The sequence below is a fragment of the Mastigoproctus giganteus genome, chromosome 11 (genome assembly GCF_048544385.1).
Source record: "Mastigoproctus giganteus isolate SK-2022 chromosome 11, ASM4854438v1, whole genome shotgun sequence".
Lineage (NCBI taxonomy): Eukaryota > Metazoa > Arthropoda > Arachnida > Uropygi > Thelyphonidae > Mastigoproctus > Mastigoproctus giganteus.
Genome location: NC_143585.1, coordinates 92,686,081 through 92,705,250, shown reverse-complemented (window position 1 = coordinate 92,705,250; position 19,170 = coordinate 92,686,081). Strand labels below are relative to the sequence as shown.

Genomic DNA, 19,170 nt, shown 5'->3' with positions numbered 1-19,170 from the left:
TGCAAACTTTGATATTGATAGCTTACATAATCTTATGCCCAATTAACAGTTTAGTTGACCAGTTTCTCTAAACTAACAATATACAAATTAGTTATTTTATAAGTGGTTAGGGAAATTTGCAAAGGGAGCAGTCAGTAGTAAAATTTAGAATTAATAAAACTGCAATGGAGAAATGCATACAAAATGAAGGTCTGACTACTTGATGGAGGAGGTTACTGCATGCATTATTTTATTCTGAATGCAGGGCTGTTGGTAATATCTTGGAAAGGTAATTAATTCACTGTGTGCATTCGCATTGATTTTTTAAAATTTTTATTTAAAAAAAATTATGGCTTCAACTAAATTTACAGTGTTAAAATAATGTTGAAGCCATATTTTAAAAAATTGAAAATTAGGTATTTTTTTTTCAAAAAAAGGAACTTATTTTTTGTTAATTCTCAGAGCATGAAAATCGAAAAAAATAAAATAATAAAATAAAAAAAATAATAATAAAATAATAATAATACAAAAAACAAATATTCATTCCAAAAAGAATTCCTATTTTTTTTTATTTGCAGTATAATGTTACTAAAAATACCTCCTAAACTGCATGCATAACTTTGCTTCAAACCTGAAGTGGCAGGAGCAAGTCATGTGATTGAGTGATAGACTGGCAAGTGCATGTCAAACAATATCAATACTTAAAATGAGTGTACCAACTACTGACTGAAGCAGTCTATTTTCCTAATTTTTGTAAAAAATTTACTTCACGTATCAAATTGAAATTTTGAAATGCATATTGAAGGACATATGGATCTATCTGTAAACATAGATCAAAATATTTAATCAATAAACCGAAAAGCTAAGCAGGCACTGGAAATTATGCATTAAATTCTCTACTCCAGACATGAAGATTAACTGAGATCATAAATTTCATAATCCATTCAAATTGTTCAATGTATCACTTAACTAATGCATTCGGCTTAACTATAACCTTTCTCTTGAAAATTATAAGTAAATTAAGATTATACTGGGAAAAAAAAACAAGAGAAACTAAAGAAGAATCGTTAATTGAAATATTCACTTTGGCTAAAAGCTGATGTAGGATTTGCTGGAAATTAGCATATATGTACTTGTATAGCACAAGCTAAGTAATCCAGAAAACAGTGATATGGATAAGTGTGAAAAAACATCATGTAAAAAAATCTTGCAAGGAATGCATAATGTGACTTAATTTTAAATTATGATGACAAAGCAAATAACAAGAATCAGTTCATTTCCAAAATGTGGAATTAATTTTCCCAAAACGAAAAAAAAAAAAAAAAAAAAAAAGACGCATTAAATGTTTACGTAATCACTGATAAACTTGTTGTGACCTAGTGTGGATTAATCAGCTGAGTAAATAATGTGTTATTAACTAACATAAAACTGTTATTTTATAAAAGGAAAAACAAAAAACAGGACACAGATTTAGTTAGAAAGCAAGGTTATTATTTGAGAAAGTACAATATAGAGATGCTGGGAATGAGAGACTGTTACTTTCAAGGCAAAGCAAGTTTCCTTAGCAGGTCAAAATAATATTAAAAAACTTAAAACATCCATATAACTTTAACATGCACCAATGAGCATAAGCTGTCATGTACTTTTAAAAATTAGTTCCTTCAAAAGGCAAAAAATGCAATTTTCTGACCTAATGATTAACTTTTTCTTAAAATAAAAAAAAACAACTTTTATAAAAGAAGTACAAATTGTTTTGTTAATCATACTAGACTATTATTGATCCTCCTGAAAAACAAATTTGTGAGTCATCATTTTCATACTAAGTGAAAAGTAGTTTTTGAAGGCAATTACACTTGAAAAATACTGAATTGAGTATTTTTTATACTAAGTAGGAAAGCTTGATGTATCTGGCATATTTTGTGAAAATAAAATTACCTAAAAATTTGTCCGTATAACTAGTTTAAAATGATGCTCAGAGCAAAGCTTCATGTCAAAAAAACTTTCTTTAACCTGGGCTATAAAATATGGATGCAACTGTGATCAAAGGTATGCCAAAAATATTTAAATAAATGGTATCACTGCTTCAGGAATTAATAATTGCACATAAAAAAGTAGGCCTTTATAATAATAATAATACTTATTATTAATTTGTTTCATATTAATAGCAGTACTTAATGCTAATACATTTCTCAATTACATTAATTCTCTCTCAAGGTTTATCAATAAAACTTACTCTTTCAATCTGAATTATTTTTACTTAGTCTTTAGTTTGATCCACTATCAACAGATAGATATTTTATTTTCCCCTTATTTTGTTGTTAACATTATTGATTATCTAGCAAACTGGCTAATAAAGAACTTACATTAACTAATCTAGTCAATCACAGATATTAAAAATATGTTTATGACATTCTTTGAAATTCTAAAATTTGCCTGCTTACACTCTTCATAACATAAATGCTACAACATATCAAGTAATGAATTTAAAAATAGAAATAATATACAGTGTATAAAGGATTAATTAGGATTTTTTTTAAAATATGCACACAAGCCTGTTTAATAAGGATTATATCAAATAAAATACAGATAAAGAGAGGAGAATAAAACTGAATATCTCTATGTCTGTCTTCAACAGCTCACTTCAAATTCATTTTAAGGTAGGTTGCAATAATATGCACTGTTTAGTGGTTATACAAAGTTCTATTCTGTCAAAATCAGAATTATTCAAAATGTGTGTGTGTGTGTGTTTAACAATGATGTATGTATGTATCCATTTTGTATTTGTTACTATAACAGAATACTAAAATTATTAAAACTAATTACTGCATAGTATTAAAAATGGATATCAAGTGCCATATCTCTTACTTAAAACTGCTATTTGAAAAATGCTCTTGAATACCAATTTACAAACTGGAAACAGCACAAGTTCACTTAGTAAGTAATTCATTTGCATTTATGACTTTATTTCAGGCACTATTCTTGCATTATAATATGTATATATTTTTTAAATCTAAAAGCTATGTGAACACCAACTAATATGGGAATAAAAGGGTAGTCTTACCAAGAAAAGCATCAGTTCTATAGGCTGCAGCATCTGGAGACTAGGCATCTGTGAGATGATCTGATTAGTGTATAAGGCCTTGAATGGATTGCGTAAAATCAATGTTGATGTTCTTCTTCTTGCTCAGGCTACACACATGGGAGCATAAATCCAAATTGAGGAATGATGGTTGCAGGACAGATGTGCAGAAGTTTGCCTTCAACTAGCAGTTGGTTAATTGTTGGAACAAACTTCCATCTGTTGTTGTGGAAATGGGTAGCTTAAGTAAATTTAAGGAAGAACCACACGTACTATTGGAGGGAATGTAGGAAGGTTTTTTTTTTTTTGCTGATGCTTTAAAAGCTTGTTTTCTTCCATCATTTACACTACTAATACTAATACAGTACCACAGTTTTATGATGCTATAAAAGTTTGAAATTTTACTCCTTTCGGTCAAATAAACTGTCTTACCAATTTATCAAGGAATCCAGAATTCATTATCCAAATGACCCCCCGCTGTATGAAAATGAAATATTTATGATATGCTGGATTACACAGTACATCAGACCACCTATAAGAAGAGCTGTACATGCCTTAGTAGAATTATTAAAGGTATATATACCATGTGAAAGGCAGGTACCATTATGAAAGGCATATTCCTTGATGCTTCTGTAGCAAAAGTATCATTATGAGAAGTAGCAGAGTCTACCCATTTATCAAAACAGATAGTGCCTAGAATTATCAGTCGATGGATACTGTGAAGCAAAACCAACAATGAGAAGAACAAGTCTGGTTGGAATAAAATAGTCTACAACCAAGACCACAGATATTTGTTCTGATTTTGAACAGGCACCTGGTCTGTCATGTATGTGCAAAAATAAGAACAAATATTGGCAACACCAAAAATGCAGTGAGGTCAGTAAAATGAGTCTATGTGGCTGTTCATTTGGTAGTATTGGCATCAATGGTTAGTGAATCACTGCAAACATGTAATGTGGTCAAATGAATCACAAGCACAAGGAAGTGGAGGAAGCTACATGAGGCATTGGTTCCTGAATGCATCCTGTCATCTGTGAAGGTTGCTGGTGATGCTGTTCTCATGTGAAGACTGATTTCATGGTATGTATCGGTCCTTGTTATTCTGAACATTCTGCCAGATTTATCCCCTAATGCTCATGCTGGACCTGGATAATGATGGATTATCTCCATATGACAGTCCACATGGACACAACTATGCAGAAATGATAAGCAGGATACTTGAGTGATATGCCCCAGTTGCCATGGCCTGCACGGCAACAAACACAAATCCCACTGAGAAACTGTGGAATTATCTTGACTGGCATATCTGAGATAAGCCTTAGCAACCCCAACAAATCTGATAATGAATCTAAGGGTCAGTCTCAAACAGGAATGGAATATCATTTGGAAACCTGTACACATCTAGTTCCAGCCAAATCACAGAGGATTGTCAGTAACATTGCATTAAAGGTGAACCATCCATTTAGGTAAATTTTCTAACATTTTGGAGCAGAATATTTATCAAAGAACATAAATAAGGTAATTTGATAGAGAGAGAAAATTTTCTCTCTATCAAAATTGGAATAAAATATATATCTATTGGGAAAAGGCAAAGACAAAGAAGAAGAAGATATAGAGAGAAAATTTTGAGCTTGTCAGTTTTTGCAACAGCTAAATACCCTCTGTGGCAAACAATCACCTCTGAGTATATGATTATTAACTATTCCATATGTACATATCTCCATTATTTTAATGCTCTCTCTAAACAAAATTTTAAATATATGCATATATCAGATAAATTTGTGTTATCATCAAAATAGAAAATTATGATTCAGATCTGGTAGCAGAAATACTATTTCTGGGAAGGGATGAAAATTAACATAAAAACAGGAAATAATTGGGTATTGAGTGAAGTATAACACTTGATATTCAAATGAGATCCCATTTATAATGAAGTATAAAGTAGGAAATTAGAAATAAAAATTCAGCAAAAATATTTATAATTTTAGTCCAGGTATAAGACATTACTGTTAATGTTTTATGAAGATATTTTCATGTACATATATTTTTAAAAAAGTGAGCAATGAAATGAATTACGAAGGTAATAATTTTAAATAACTACAAAAGACAATATTCAAAATAACTATCTCTGAATATATCCAGAATAAAATATGAATATCAAATGGCAAAGACACTTTGTAGCTGTTTCATATTTATGTGTACAATACATGAGCATTCAAAAATTCAATAACAACTGAGGGGGGGAAAAATCTGAAATCAATGTCCAACCAAGAACTGTTCAGACTTCATGTTCTGTATACTGAAATAATTATTTTTTTTATACTCTGGGAAAATATACGAGTCATCTAGTGTTAATTAATTCTTGGACAGCTCATTTATTATTTGTTAACCTTTGCTAACAATTAAATTTTAATTTCTTTTACACAAAAATTAACCCAGAAAGTTAACATTTTCCTTACTATAAGTGAATAAAAAGTGAAAATAACACCAAGAAAAAAAAGAATAGAATAAGCCTTTCTGGTTTGTTTACTAAATTAAGAAAAAATATAGAACATTTTAGTAACCAGGAGTCAAAAGTACATATCTCTTTTTGGGATGTTTTTTAAAAATAATTTATTAAACTTTAATTCTTAAATTCATTTTCAGCATCTTATCTGTGCTCTGACTGACACCCCGACATACAGTCTAGAATTAGAGAGGCCATCGTAAAATTAGAAAGTTGATAATCGTAATTGGCACTTAAGGTAATGACTGAACTTTTAGTTAGTGTTTTGTTATTCAGTTTTACACTGCATTCCGCATTATGGAAGGATTTTAATATTAATCTTAGTATTTACTGACCCTTTAATCCTTTATTATTCAAGTTTTCATTCTTTAATGTTTAATTCTCTCAATGATGAAGATATTGTTAACTGTAATAATAGCTTACAAAATATACTTATTCCAGCTTATTCTTCTTATATATCTAGTATATATAAGAAGAATATATTCTTATATTGTTTATATGAAATTTGTCTTCCAAGGCCTACATATATTCATTTCACACATTCATCTCCACACAGGTGAAATAATTTCTGTGCTGCTGCTTACAAAATTCTTACGTTTCAAAAATGGCCTCTCATTCTGTCTCAAAATTTGAATATCTCTAAATATCATAATTTTTTTTTCTTTTGTTTAAAGACTAACTAAAAGTTTCCCTGTAACCTGCCATTAGAATGCATTAGCATTTCTTCTTATAATATTCCAGATCTTAGATCACAGTCTATCAATCTGATGGATTTTCATATCAATTATGGAATTTCATATCAATTGTTGAATTTCATAATTCCACAATTGCTACTTTTTATATATATATATATATATATTCTTCCTCCCATTACTACTGAATGGTAATGGAAGGAAATGCTCTTAAAATCTCATTTCTCCATTCATTAAGACTATATAAAAAGTATAACTGGTATTTTTCTTTTGCTGGGAAATAGTTTTAATTAATTTATTTTTTTCTCCATTTTTTTATCTTTTTCTGTCCTTGTGTTATAAAATACCTTCCTTTTAGAGGGGCCAATTCTGTAACTTTTGCATTTCTGCATTAGAGCTATGAATGGCTCTCCCAATATTGATTTGTCATTACTTTATCCATTATTAACTACATAAAATGTTGTGACCTTCCCTCTTCATTTGTATTGCTATCTAAAAAACAATCTCAGTTTAGGAATCTGTTTACTCAATTAAGGTGCCCCTCTCTCTCAAATAATTACAACCAAGTATCATCATGATAATATATAATTTCTGCTCCTGTTTCTGCCCCCCCATTACTATAGTTCCAGAATTACTAACACGGATTATTTGATGAATAGTGACATTACATTAAAAAAATCCAAAGTAATTTATTTCATTTTCTCAACCCAGTGATTGAATGTTACTTTGTTACTGTCTATTCTTCCAGTGTGATGAATAAAAATCTCATCTCATCTCATCTCATCTCTCTCTCTCTAAATTTTTTTAATAATACTTTATTTTATTATGCCCAGTATAATTAAAATGTGCTCACAATTCAACCGTAAAAATAAGCATTATTTTTGCATGATTAGTTATCACTACTAAAAAATCAGAACACTTTCATTCCCAATGTTCTCACATTTAAAAAAAAAGGCATTTTGTAAAATTTATTGCTCTTATTAATATCAGTTATTCTTTTATTTTTGTTTTTTTCTATGAAGAGTAACTTACAGTACTGTCAAATTTTGGATAACCCAAATTAATCTAGATCGCTTGCTAGTCAATAACTGACATTAATTTTCTTTCATGCTAAATATAAATCTGGACTAAAGCTAAAAAATCTGACGAATAAAAATGTTTAAAATCTTAGTGAAACTGAAATTTCAGTTTTTTAATATCTTAGTAAGTAAGATAAGATCTCAGATTTTGTTGTATTACAAATGAGATAATGCATGCTATTATTTATGAAAAATGGTACGAAGTATTTCTGACCATAAAATAAATATTAAATAATAATTTACATATGCTTTCAAGCAATTATTAACATGTCACCAAGATTTTTAATATCATTACTAGAAACAGAAAAGAAAAGTTCTATCAGTAAATGTATGTAAAAGATGTCCATAAATTTTTCAGTTAAAATTGGATAAAATAAAGATAGTATAAATACTTGGCAATAAACAGTGATATGACTGGAAGAATAATTTTGATATGAACAGATGCCAAGTTTCTGTAAAAACTTTTGTAACATTCTGTCCAATTTCATGTGATTAAGGAAAACTATGGTAGGGATTCAGTTTATAAAATTATTCAGCATTCTAAACCTAAATGTGTGCTTTGCATTTTTTCTGTATTCACAAATATTTTACATAAAATCTCACTGCTGATTGCAGTTTTCCGTACCAGAAAAAAGTTGTTCACATTTAGTTGCCTGCTCCATTTACAGCGGTCAACCTACACCACAGTTAACAAACTTTAGGTACAAGAATGTACAACACACATACTAGGGAAGCTCTATAAGAGGTACGAATTGAAGTTTGTCTGGCCATCTAGCCATTCTCCTTTTATGACTGAGGGCAGCAGTGTGGCCCATCCAAGTTATGCATAAGGTCCAACATCCACTGGCACTGTGAGAACATTACATCTCTGTTCTGGAGTGATGGCAAGGAATGTCTGGAGCTCAGCTGATAGGCGAGAACAGCTCCCAGCACGAACTGACAGCACTGGTTGGACCAGAAGCTGGCTGGGTGGAGACTGTTGAGTTGGGTTCTTCTGACGATGACAAACAGGTGCTACCATTGAAAATCTTCACTTCGTTGGCTGCTTGCCTGGATCAAGTAGCCAAAGGTTACTAACGTACCCTACGAACATAAATATTAGCAAATATAGGCAAAATATGCTTTAAAAATAATAAATAACTAATGACTTACATATAATTTTACACAGAAGTAGTATAGAATATTACTTTCAGTGAATGTGACTAGTACCCAAGTAAGAAAATTATTTCATTAATTTAGCAATTTATCCTTCTTCAGTGAATCATAACTGAAAGACTAAAGTGTAAAGAAAATAAAAGACACATTTTTCCACATGAATTAATGCAAAAAAGTTATGTAATCTCTCACTCTTTCCCTTTCCCTCCAAGTTGAAAAATAGAACTAATCACTGATTGGGAAAAGTGAATTAATGCTTAATTTAATTATTAATTTTTTACTAATTCACTTTTTATCTATTTTTGAGCAAGTGCAAAAATCTGAAATTGTTACAGAATGATGAATATTAATCAAACTGGATTATGATACATTAATATCATTTGAGCAATAACAAGTTTCAGATATGACAACAGGTGATCTATTATTATAACTTTAAGAAATTAAGGTTATAATTTTGTTTTAACCTAGTATGCAGTTAACTCAGATGCAGTTATTCATTTTGCTCACATGAACATTTACTGATTTTGTTTACATTCAAACAGCTTTTCTCTTTAATTTAGCTTTTATCCTCAGAAAACTAAGTTTTCTCACACTAAAACTATTAAGCACATGTTAATAGTTTTATATTTCGTCAAATAAATAAATAATAATAATAAGAAGAAGAAGAAGAAGAAGTAAACTTTTTATATAAATAATTATAATAATTGAGACAAGAAATCACTTTATATATGACAATTAAAACGTAAAATGAATGGCATCTAACTTCCATAGAAATAACATCAGCACAATCAGTGACAACATCGACCATCTGATGAAAACTGCAACTGTACACAAAGCCTTTTAAAGACAAAAATATAATATAAACAGTGGATTTAACCATCAGTGATAGATTAAGTACCTCTTGTATCAGCATACTTCCCATAATTACTCTGAGAAAATAATAACTTGTGACTTCCAAAACTACTCAAGTGAGGCTGTATATACACAGTGCACCAATTTAATAATGAGACTGTGCACTCTGTGTGTAGTATTAACGTAAGAGGCCAAAACAGTACATAACCCCAGGGGCTCACATCTAGTGAGTATGGGTTGGCACACCTAAGGTCCTGACCTCAGGCTTCCTTGCATCATATAGCTAATAATAACAATAATAATTAGATCCGCTAGAGTGTGCTCTTTCCAACGAGTGCAAGTTGAAACTTGTCAGGTCAGTAGTTCGTGATTTAAGACAGAAAGAGTAATAGTAGTTTTGTGAATGTCATCAGAAAATTGAAAATGGTGCAAACAACAGTTATCAAATTTTATTGTAAATTGGGCAAAAGTTCTATGGAAATTTCTGATGATTTAAAAAAAGTTTATGCTGATGAATGTTTGTCTCGACCAAGAGTGTTTGAATGGTTTCTCATTTTTGTAAAGGACATGAGTCATTAGAGGACGATCTCCGACCTGTCTTACCAATCTCTGTTTGAACACCGGAGATTGTCACAAAGGTTAGAAAAATTGTGACTGAAGACAGGTCAGTTTCAACGAGGTTGCTTGCTGAGATGATAGGTAGCAATAAGGAATCTGTACGAGAAATTCTAAAATAAGATCTGGGTAAGAGAAAAATTTGTTCCTGTTTTGTACTGCATTTGTTGAGTTTCAAGCAACGAGAAAAGAGAGTCAAGTGTTGCATTGATTTGATGGCATGTGTTGACAACGACCCAACATTTTTGAGTAGAATCATTACCGGTGATGAGAATTGGGTATTTCAATATGATACCGTGACAAAATGTCAGTGTTCAGAATGGCATTTGCCATCCTCTCCCCATCAGAACAAAGTGCAGTTAGAAAAATCGAGAGTGAAAAACCATGTTGATCGTCTTCTTCAATATCAAAGGCATTATCCATCGAGAATTTGTGCGTCGAGGGACAAAGGTCATGAAAAAGTTCTATGAGGAGGTTGTGGGATCGAATTTGTCGGGTGAGACACGAAATGTTCAACTCCAAAAATTGGTTGTTGTTGCATGACAATGCACCAGCACATTCTGCCATCAACATCAAGCAATTTTTGTCAAAAAAATCAATTCCAGTCATCGAACACTCCTATTTCTCCAGATTTGGCTCCTGTAGATTACCTTTTGTTCCCTAAAACGAAAACAGCCATGAAAGGAATGTGATACGGGATGATAGAGGACATCCAGGCTGCAGTGATCGACCAGCTGAAAACGGTACAAGAAGAAGAGTTCCAGAAGTGTTTTAAAAACTTGTATAAAAGATGTAAACAGTGTGTAATCATTGGAGGTGATTACTTCGAAAATATATAACCATACTTTGCCATTAAGTGTTATTATTTTTTTTGTAGTAGCATCGGTCTCATTATTTAATTGGCACACTGTATATGTAGGAAGGTAAAACGAGCAATAACCCCTAATTCCACACCCCCAGTAATTAATGTACAACAGATAGTTTTTCCTGATGGATTAACAGGCAGAATGAGTTTTCACTTATGCTAATAGTGCCTCTTTCTCCCCCACCCTTTTTTTTAGACAATGAGAATTAAATCAATTTTTTCATTAATGTTTAACAATGATACTGATCAACCTTTTAGGCTTGACAGTGCTAATGGCCCAGGTAAGGATATCAGGAACAGATGACTGTGTTCAATGAAGGACTGGTAGAGAATTTGCAATGGTTGAATGTGCAAAAGGCATGAGGGCTGATAGGATTTATCTAGTGATATTAAAGGAAACACCAAGACAGATAGCCAAACCTCTCTATTATAATGCATGGATCTATGGACTCATGTGAAGTCCCATCACATTTGAGATGTATAAATGTCTCTTCAGTTCACAAACATTGTTCCAAGAGTGAAAGAGGTAATTACAGACCTGTAATTACAGTCTGTCCTCGTATAGCACGATAGTTGTGTTCCTAGAAACCCTCGTGCAATGCAAAATCGTGCAATATAAACAACAGGCCCTATGGGAAAAGTGGGGTTAGGTGCCGACCACCCAAAATTGAACCCACATTTGGAACCAAAAACATTACCAAACACAATAAATAATCGGGTAATTTTAATCGTTATAAAATACGTATTTTATAACGATTAAATATATTATAATAAAGTATTTTTAGTATTTTTTAATACTAAAAAAGTATTTTTTTAGTATTAAAAAAATTATTATATTAAATAAAATAGTCGTAATAAAATACTTACGTATTTTATTAAGACTATTACGTAATAAAATATTGCTAATGCTTTTGCTTCTATTGTAAGCAAACTTGTTTTTTGTTTGATTTTCTATCCAAACAGATGACAGCCGTTCCATCTCTTCCAATTCTTGTGTCTTAATCTAATGGATTTTAATTACACTTTGAGTTGTTCCCGCTATGAAAGTTGTTTTTATTTTCTCCGCATTCTTTGTAATTCTCGGCGTTGCCTCATTTAGGTCTGCAGCATGTGCAATATCACATGGTCTTTCATTTCGCTCAAAGCGTTTCACAATTTCATATTTTTTTCTCTATCGACAGAGGCGGACTGCCCATAAGCCTTACCCGGAAAATCCTGGTGGGCCGGAGGCCGGAGTGATTTTGGCCATAAACCGTAGTATGAGGCCACTATAAATTTTCCTGGGTAAGCATTTTTGACCCAGTCCGCCTCTGTTTATCGATATTGCTTTTTTTTTTTTCTCTCTGAATCTGCAGTGCCTTCGCCAGGACGCTTCCTTTTCACACCTTTTAAGTATTTTACTAATTTTTAGGGAATAAAGCGCAATTACAAAACGAGGAGGCACGCTTGATACACATAAATAAAGCTGCACGTGTGTAGCAAATGAATAAACAACACAGTAAAGGCAGAGACACACTATGAACACCTCAATAGCTCACACTTTACTAAAGCACATTTCTGGGGGTTACTACCATAAAACAATAAAAACAATTTCCAGTTTCGTTTCTGCTGGTGGAATCTGTTATAAACTGGTAGTAAACTCCATCTAATTGCATTTGTGATTATATCGATAGCTGGAATTGTGTTAGTTTTCACGTTATTATAGTGAAATGTGTTTCCCCTTCACCGATATAAAACACATAAATACATTTTCAGAATCTTCTTCATTCCTATCGTGTTGCGTTCAGTTGGGGTGATTCTGCGTTCGACTGCCATTTCTTGTAAACACAAAGGCGGAATCGTGCATAAGCGAATTCGGTTCATGTTATATAAGATAACGTTCCCCTATTTATAAATCGTGTATGATCGAATTCGTGTAATGTAAACACGTGTTATACAAGGACCGACTGTACCTCTTTCACTCTTTCTATAGCACTGAAAATCATGGAAAACATGATTAAAGGTGCACTTTAGGATCATCTGGAAAGGAATGAAATTATATAAGGAATGCAGGATGGGCCTGTTAAAGAGGAAATCACCTCTAACTAATCTAGTAAGCTATTATTAGATTGTCACCAAAGATGCAGAATAATTTTGACATAGTGTATTTGCACTTTAGGAAAGCTTTTAATGCTATCCCATGTGAATGGTGCTTCCATAGCCAGGTGGGCTACACACTGCTGCTCCTGCCCATAGTGGGCAGGAGCAGCAGTGTGTAGCGCACGCTTCTTGATTAGACCAGGGTTTGAGCCCATGACCACCAAATACGGAGGATACGGAAAGGTCAGGGAATGACCACCGCATATCCCCGGAGCAATATGGCCTTAGTTGCTAATGCTCCTAAAAACCAAACAGCAAACAAACCCATGTGAATGCCTTTTGTATAAATTGGAAATGTGCCACCGGTGAGAAGGTGTCATGGTGGACAAAAAGTTGGTTGAATAATAACACTGTGGTTATATATGGCTATCACTCTAAGAGAGCCAAGTTATGGAGTTTCAACAAGACCTAGTTAAATCATTTAGTTGGTCTGAAAAATGAAAATTAAATCACAACACTGGAAAATGTAAGGTTTCAAATTTAAATAACAGCAAGACTAAATTTTCCTGTTACTTTGCTAGCAAAAACTTGGCAGTTGATAATGAAAACTATGTAATCTAACTTGAAGTTCTCTCAATGGTGCAGAGAGGCTTCCTTAATCAGACCACATCTTGAGTATTGTTTACAGGTTTGGAACTTCTATTTCAAAATGTGGTCCTGCTAGAAAAAGTGGTGCAAAGAGCAACAAAGTCAGTTTTTAATATAGAGAGGCATTTCTATAGTGAATGTGCATCCATGCATGAGAGAGACTTCAGTTGTGTAACATAACAAAGTTTTAAGATTAGACATCTGCATGATGGAGATGTGACTGGGATGTTTTAAGCTTTTAAAAGCTTTAGGAAATTAATGGGGATATCTTTTTCTGTTGTAGATGGCACAAACTAGAAGATATGCACTTCAATTGAAAGGATACTTATAAACCGGATATAATAAAATTATGGAAGGGCTGGACAGATATCTGGCTTTCTTGTATCAATTTTCCTTTAGTAATACTAACAGAAATATTCATTGGATCATAATTTAACAGATGAAATGGTAGTTGTAACAGAACAGCAACTTTTGCTGGCCTACTACAACCAATTTGTGAGCAGTTAACTTAGACAGCTGCTATTTCAAAATATTTTCTTTATACAGTTGCTTTAATTTTCTGTATTGTTCATGCTATTTAATTACACATAAATTAAGGTTTTTCCTTTATTGATAACAGAAATAGTGAGCGTATATGGAATGAAATTTTATACTGAATTCTGGATTACTGTAAATACTTTATCAACTACCTGTTTGTCTCCTCAAATCTATTTGCAAATCTAAGTTGTTCTTTTAGTGGCATAGTGTGCAGGTAAATCAAAATGGTGAATAATGAAAATCATGTGTGTGAAGTTGATGGTGTGATAAAGACAGCAATTCAGTCAGTCAGTAAAGACTTGGTACAAGTCCACAAAAGACTTGAGAATTATCTATATTCCTTTAAGTTTTTAATGACAGACTGAAGTGTTCTATGCATGTTGAAGTGCACAGATTTTCACTATCCTTCATAATTGTACATACACATGAGTTAAAAGGCTGCGCAAGCTAACTTAAATGAATTCATGTAAGCTATGAGTAAAACAGAATGTGAAACATTTAAAAATGGCCAACACAGCTGAATAGCCAAGTGCAATGGTACAAAAGTACACATTTTTGAATGACCATGGTTCAAGCCCATGTGGTTACTAAATATTATAACATTCTTGTATTCTCTCTGTCTTGTGAACTCCTCTGACTGTATGTGGCCATTCCAGAGTATAAACAGAAGATGCATTTTATTTATTCAATTAGATTAGAAAAGATTATTTCACCACAAATGGACTATGAGCTAATATTTCAATATACTCTGTAAGATGTTCATTATCTAATAGCAAAAAAATTACAACTGATTACAAGTGCAACTGATTATAAAAACACAATATTATACTTAATTAATAAATGAAGTGCAAATATATTAGTAATATATGAAAATAGTAATAAGAGAATGCCGATGATTTGGGAGCAATGTGAACATATTAACATGTATTATACTCTAGCTTGTGTTGCCCATCTATGGACAAATTCAATGGAAAAGTTTGGTGAAACTTAAGCAGTTGCTCTTGACTTGCCTTTTCAAAGGCTTTTGATCATGTTCGGCATAAAGGTCTTCTAAATAGGCATCCATCTTATAGTTTTCCAACTGTTTTTTGTAACTGGGTATCCAGTTTTTTCTCTGACTGCTCACTGTGGGTGATGGTAGATGGCTGTCTGTCTTCTAACTTCTTCACTATCGCTGATGTTCCCTAAAGTTCAGTTCTTTCTCCCACTCTTTTCCTCTTGTATGTTAATGACCTTCCATTGACTGGAAATCCTATCCATTGTTTTGCTGATGACTGCACATTGCATTCCACTTTCCAGTTTGAGAAACCTTGCCCAGTACAAACAGGATCCAGAAAAGTTGTCCCCCCCCCGCATTTCGCCCCCAGTAGATAATGAATAGGCTATAGAAATGTAAATAATACACCTAATTTTTTATTAATTCTAATTTTAATAGAATGAATCAATCAAATGTAATCAATCAATCAAAGGTAAAGGTAATCAAATTAGAGGTAATCAATCATAGAATAAATGCACATTATTATTGTTTAAAACTCGAAGTTGTATGCAATGCCTCTAAGGTAATCAATCACATTACGATTTTGAAAATCTTGGACTAGTCTTTTGATTCTAGTAGAAATTGCAGCATACTTCTTGTTCCATCAGAAAACCACTCCTGGCTAGGCGCCAATAACTGAAGATTGTTACTAGTGGAAAAAAATAGGCATGAGACCCGGGAGCAGTTCGTCCTGAGAATCATGCATTAAAAACTGTTTAATAGATTTGATAATTCAGAGCTATTAAGTGCTCGATAATTCCTATATTCTATTATATTATAAATCAACAGGGATTACCTTTATTTTAGATATAGGAAGCTTCTTTTCCAACTCTCCTAGTCCAACTCGCTAATAATTCTTGAGGATGGCGATATCAATTTTGCAAAACAGGTGGGACATCTTCCCCACTGTCAGAACCATAGTGTTCAGACCGTGCGGTCTCAACAATGCTCAAGACTTCTGTCTTCAAACACCATACCTCTGGCAGCAAGGAAACCATTACATGGATTGGCATAAAATTAGATTTTTGAAGGTCTAAACTGTTTAATAAATATGGACCGATTATTTCTTTTGGTCCTGTAGCTGGACTTTAGAGTTAAATTTAGGGGTCTACTCATTATTTACTGGGGGCAAAATGTGCGAGGCGAAATGTGCAGGAGGCAAAATGTGGGAGGTGAAATGCAGAGGGCGAAATGCGGGGGGGCCACTTTTACGTAAACCGTACAAACAGCTTCAACCTCATGAATATCCACTACCAATTCCTTAAATGCTGATCTTCAGCTAATTCTCCAGTGGAACCAAGATAATTTAATTGATTACAATCCTTCCAAAACTCAGTCCTGTCTTATATCTCACAAAAAGGATTCTTCTGCTTCTATGCTTATCTTCGATGACACTCCAATTTCTAGGCAAGATCATATATCTCTATTGAGGATTACCCTGACTTCTAATCTCTCTCTCTTGGCATAAGCACATTACAAATATTGCTTCCTCTGCATCTAAAAAACTGGGTTTTGTCTTTTGCTCTCAGTGTAACTTTTCTTCCAAACAGCTGTTCACTCTAAAAATTGCAAACCCACCCTACCATAGAAAATTGTTCCCATATCTGGGGCAAAAAAATCCCTCTCAGGCTTCTAAATTCCATTCAAAAGAGGGTGGTTGGCAGAGGCAGATTTAACGGCGGGCGCACCGGGCACGCGCCCTGGACCCCGAATTCTGAAGGGCCCCACAAAACCCCAACTTTACACTTTTTTCTAATGACACCAAGTTTGGTTTCATATGTGAAATTTTAATTACGTACAATTTACAATCAGCAGTAAAACCCGATAGTATGTTTATATTCCCTTATTTTCATTATTTCATTACTACGCTGCATACTATACACATACTACGCTGCATAGGCCCCACGCGGCTGCACCACCGGTCATCGGAGCAATAGAATCGTTTTTGCTACTTTATACTTACAAAGGTTCTCCTGCAGTGCAGGACTTACGATATACGTGTATATCGTATATTGTTGAAATTATATTAAGATAAAATTAATTCCTGTTGTTACATCAGCGCCTGGATTTTCATAGTTTATGAATAATTTTTGAATTTTAATTAATCGTTAATTTATTGCACTATAACGAAAATTCTCTTCTCTAGTATTCTAATCATTCAGACTATTAAATTTTATATTTTTACTTTCATTGGTAGGCTACCAATGGTAGCTAGAAAAATGAAACAACATATATCAGGGGCTGAAAAAAGACGCGAATATAATAATACATATATTATATTCAAATTTTATTGGAAATAAAACATTAATAGTACATAATATTTTTTTTATTTATTTAAAAAAATGGTTAACATGAATTTTTATTTTCCCTGTCTCTCTCTCTCTTTTTTTAAGGGGCCCAATATTGTCTTCTGCACCCGGGGCCTCAAACGACCTTAATCTGCTTCTGGCAGTTGGTTTAATTATTAACTTATCTCTAACAGAGTCTTTGCAATCTCTGTCTCATAGATATTCTGTTATTGCTGCATGCCATTTCTATAGATACTTCCATGGGCACTGTTCTTCTGAAATGGCTTAAATTCCTGCTCTCTCTTTCAAAACAGTTCGAACATGTGCTGCAACCAGTCAACATCCTTTTACTGTCCAACTTCAAACTCAGAGAGCAAACTTTTCTTTCAGGAACAACCTTCCTTCATATGCATTTCCTCAAAATTACAATCTACAGATGTTCAAGTCTAATGTCAACAAATATCTTCTTTCATCTTCTCAACCTTCAACCCATGCACGGTACTATACTATAGGTTCTAATACCTCTCATTTTGAAGCTTTCATAAAACAACCTCTATAATAAAAGAGTTTTGTAAATATTAATTTGTGTGTAGTCTCAATCACTGATCTAACCATAATTCAGTCACAAATTTAAAATACAGGATGTCTGTAAAGTCTTGCAACCCAAAACCAAAGAGATATACTGCAACTGCAGAATATAAGTGCAATAAATGCCATTCCCTGTTAGCAACAAAGCTAAACAGCAATGTGATAAATATGAGAAAGTAACTATACAGAACAAATGTGCAATACATTAACATGTTTGTTTTAGAGTAAGATATCATTCAATATATAATAATGAGTTTTTTTTTTTTTTTTATCATAAAAACTTATTTTGATTTATTTTATTTTTGTTACACAGAGCATTAAAACTATGATAAATGAATTAGCTTTCGGCTGGGTAGCAGCCTTCATCAGATTAAAATACTTTGAATGGCAGTTAGAATAGAGATGCACTGCCAGGATGGTGCGTGAGGCACGTGGTTAATTGTTTGTTGATGTTTGTGGCTGTGACGTATGGTGGTGACGTGGCCAGCGTTTGTCTATGGACATACGCTGGCCACGTCCAGCGTAATGGTGGGACTTGTAGACAAGTCCCACCATTACCTAAGGCGCACCTGGTTGGAATCGTTAAGTATAAAATGCTCGGATACCTCGTTGAACAGGAACAGTGGTTGTCAACTTAACCCCATCACAGAAACAGTAATTCTGTCCATAGACAAACGCTGGCCACGTCACCACCATACGTCACAGCCACAAACAACAACAAACAATTAACCACGTGCCTCACGCACCATCCTGGCAGTGCATCTCTATTCTAACTGCCATTCAAAGTATTTTAATCTGATGAAGGCTGCCACCCAGCCGAAAGCTAATTCATTTATCATAGTTTTAATGCTCTGTGTAACAAAAATAAAATAAATTATGAATCCAGAGCACGCAGGCGTGTTTTATTATGAAACTTATTTTGGGAAAAAATCTGAAACCGTGCTGTTTCAAATTCATTCAGAACTTTTAAAAAGTGCAGTCTTGCAACAAGATGACAATTCTTGTCTTTAATATTTAACAGTTTAGAGAAAGTGAAAGGATCTTTGCATTGAAAAGGACAATGCTCCCTAGTAATTACAATGAAACCAAGTGAGGAACTGAAGTAAAGAGTTGTGTATCCTCTTGGAAATGCTACATTATTAGGTACACATAGCCTTTTTGTGAAATGGAGA

General features: G+C 33.1%; 1 protein-coding gene across 5 annotated transcripts in view; it reads right to left on the bottom strand.

Annotated features, from left to right (window-relative positions):
- The window catches only part of LOC150078261 (G protein-coupled receptor kinase 2-like), a 527,814-nt gene that overhangs the window by 17,324 nt on the left and 491,320 nt on the right, over positions 1–19,170 (bottom strand). For 3 of the 5 annotated variants that reach the window (XM_090385325.1, XM_090385328.1, XM_090385329.1), the window contains one exon: positions 7,979–8,385. The exons of 1 other annotated variant lie outside the window; for it this stretch is intronic. In XM_090385325.1, the coding sequence (XP_090241451.1) occupies positions 8,238–8,385 (148 nt within the window). In that variant the 3' untranslated portion in view covers positions 7,979–8,237. Of the gene's footprint in view, positions 1–7,978; positions 8,419–19,170 lie in introns of those variants that run through there. One more of the 5 variants, XM_090385327.1, reaches the window with a different exon arrangement.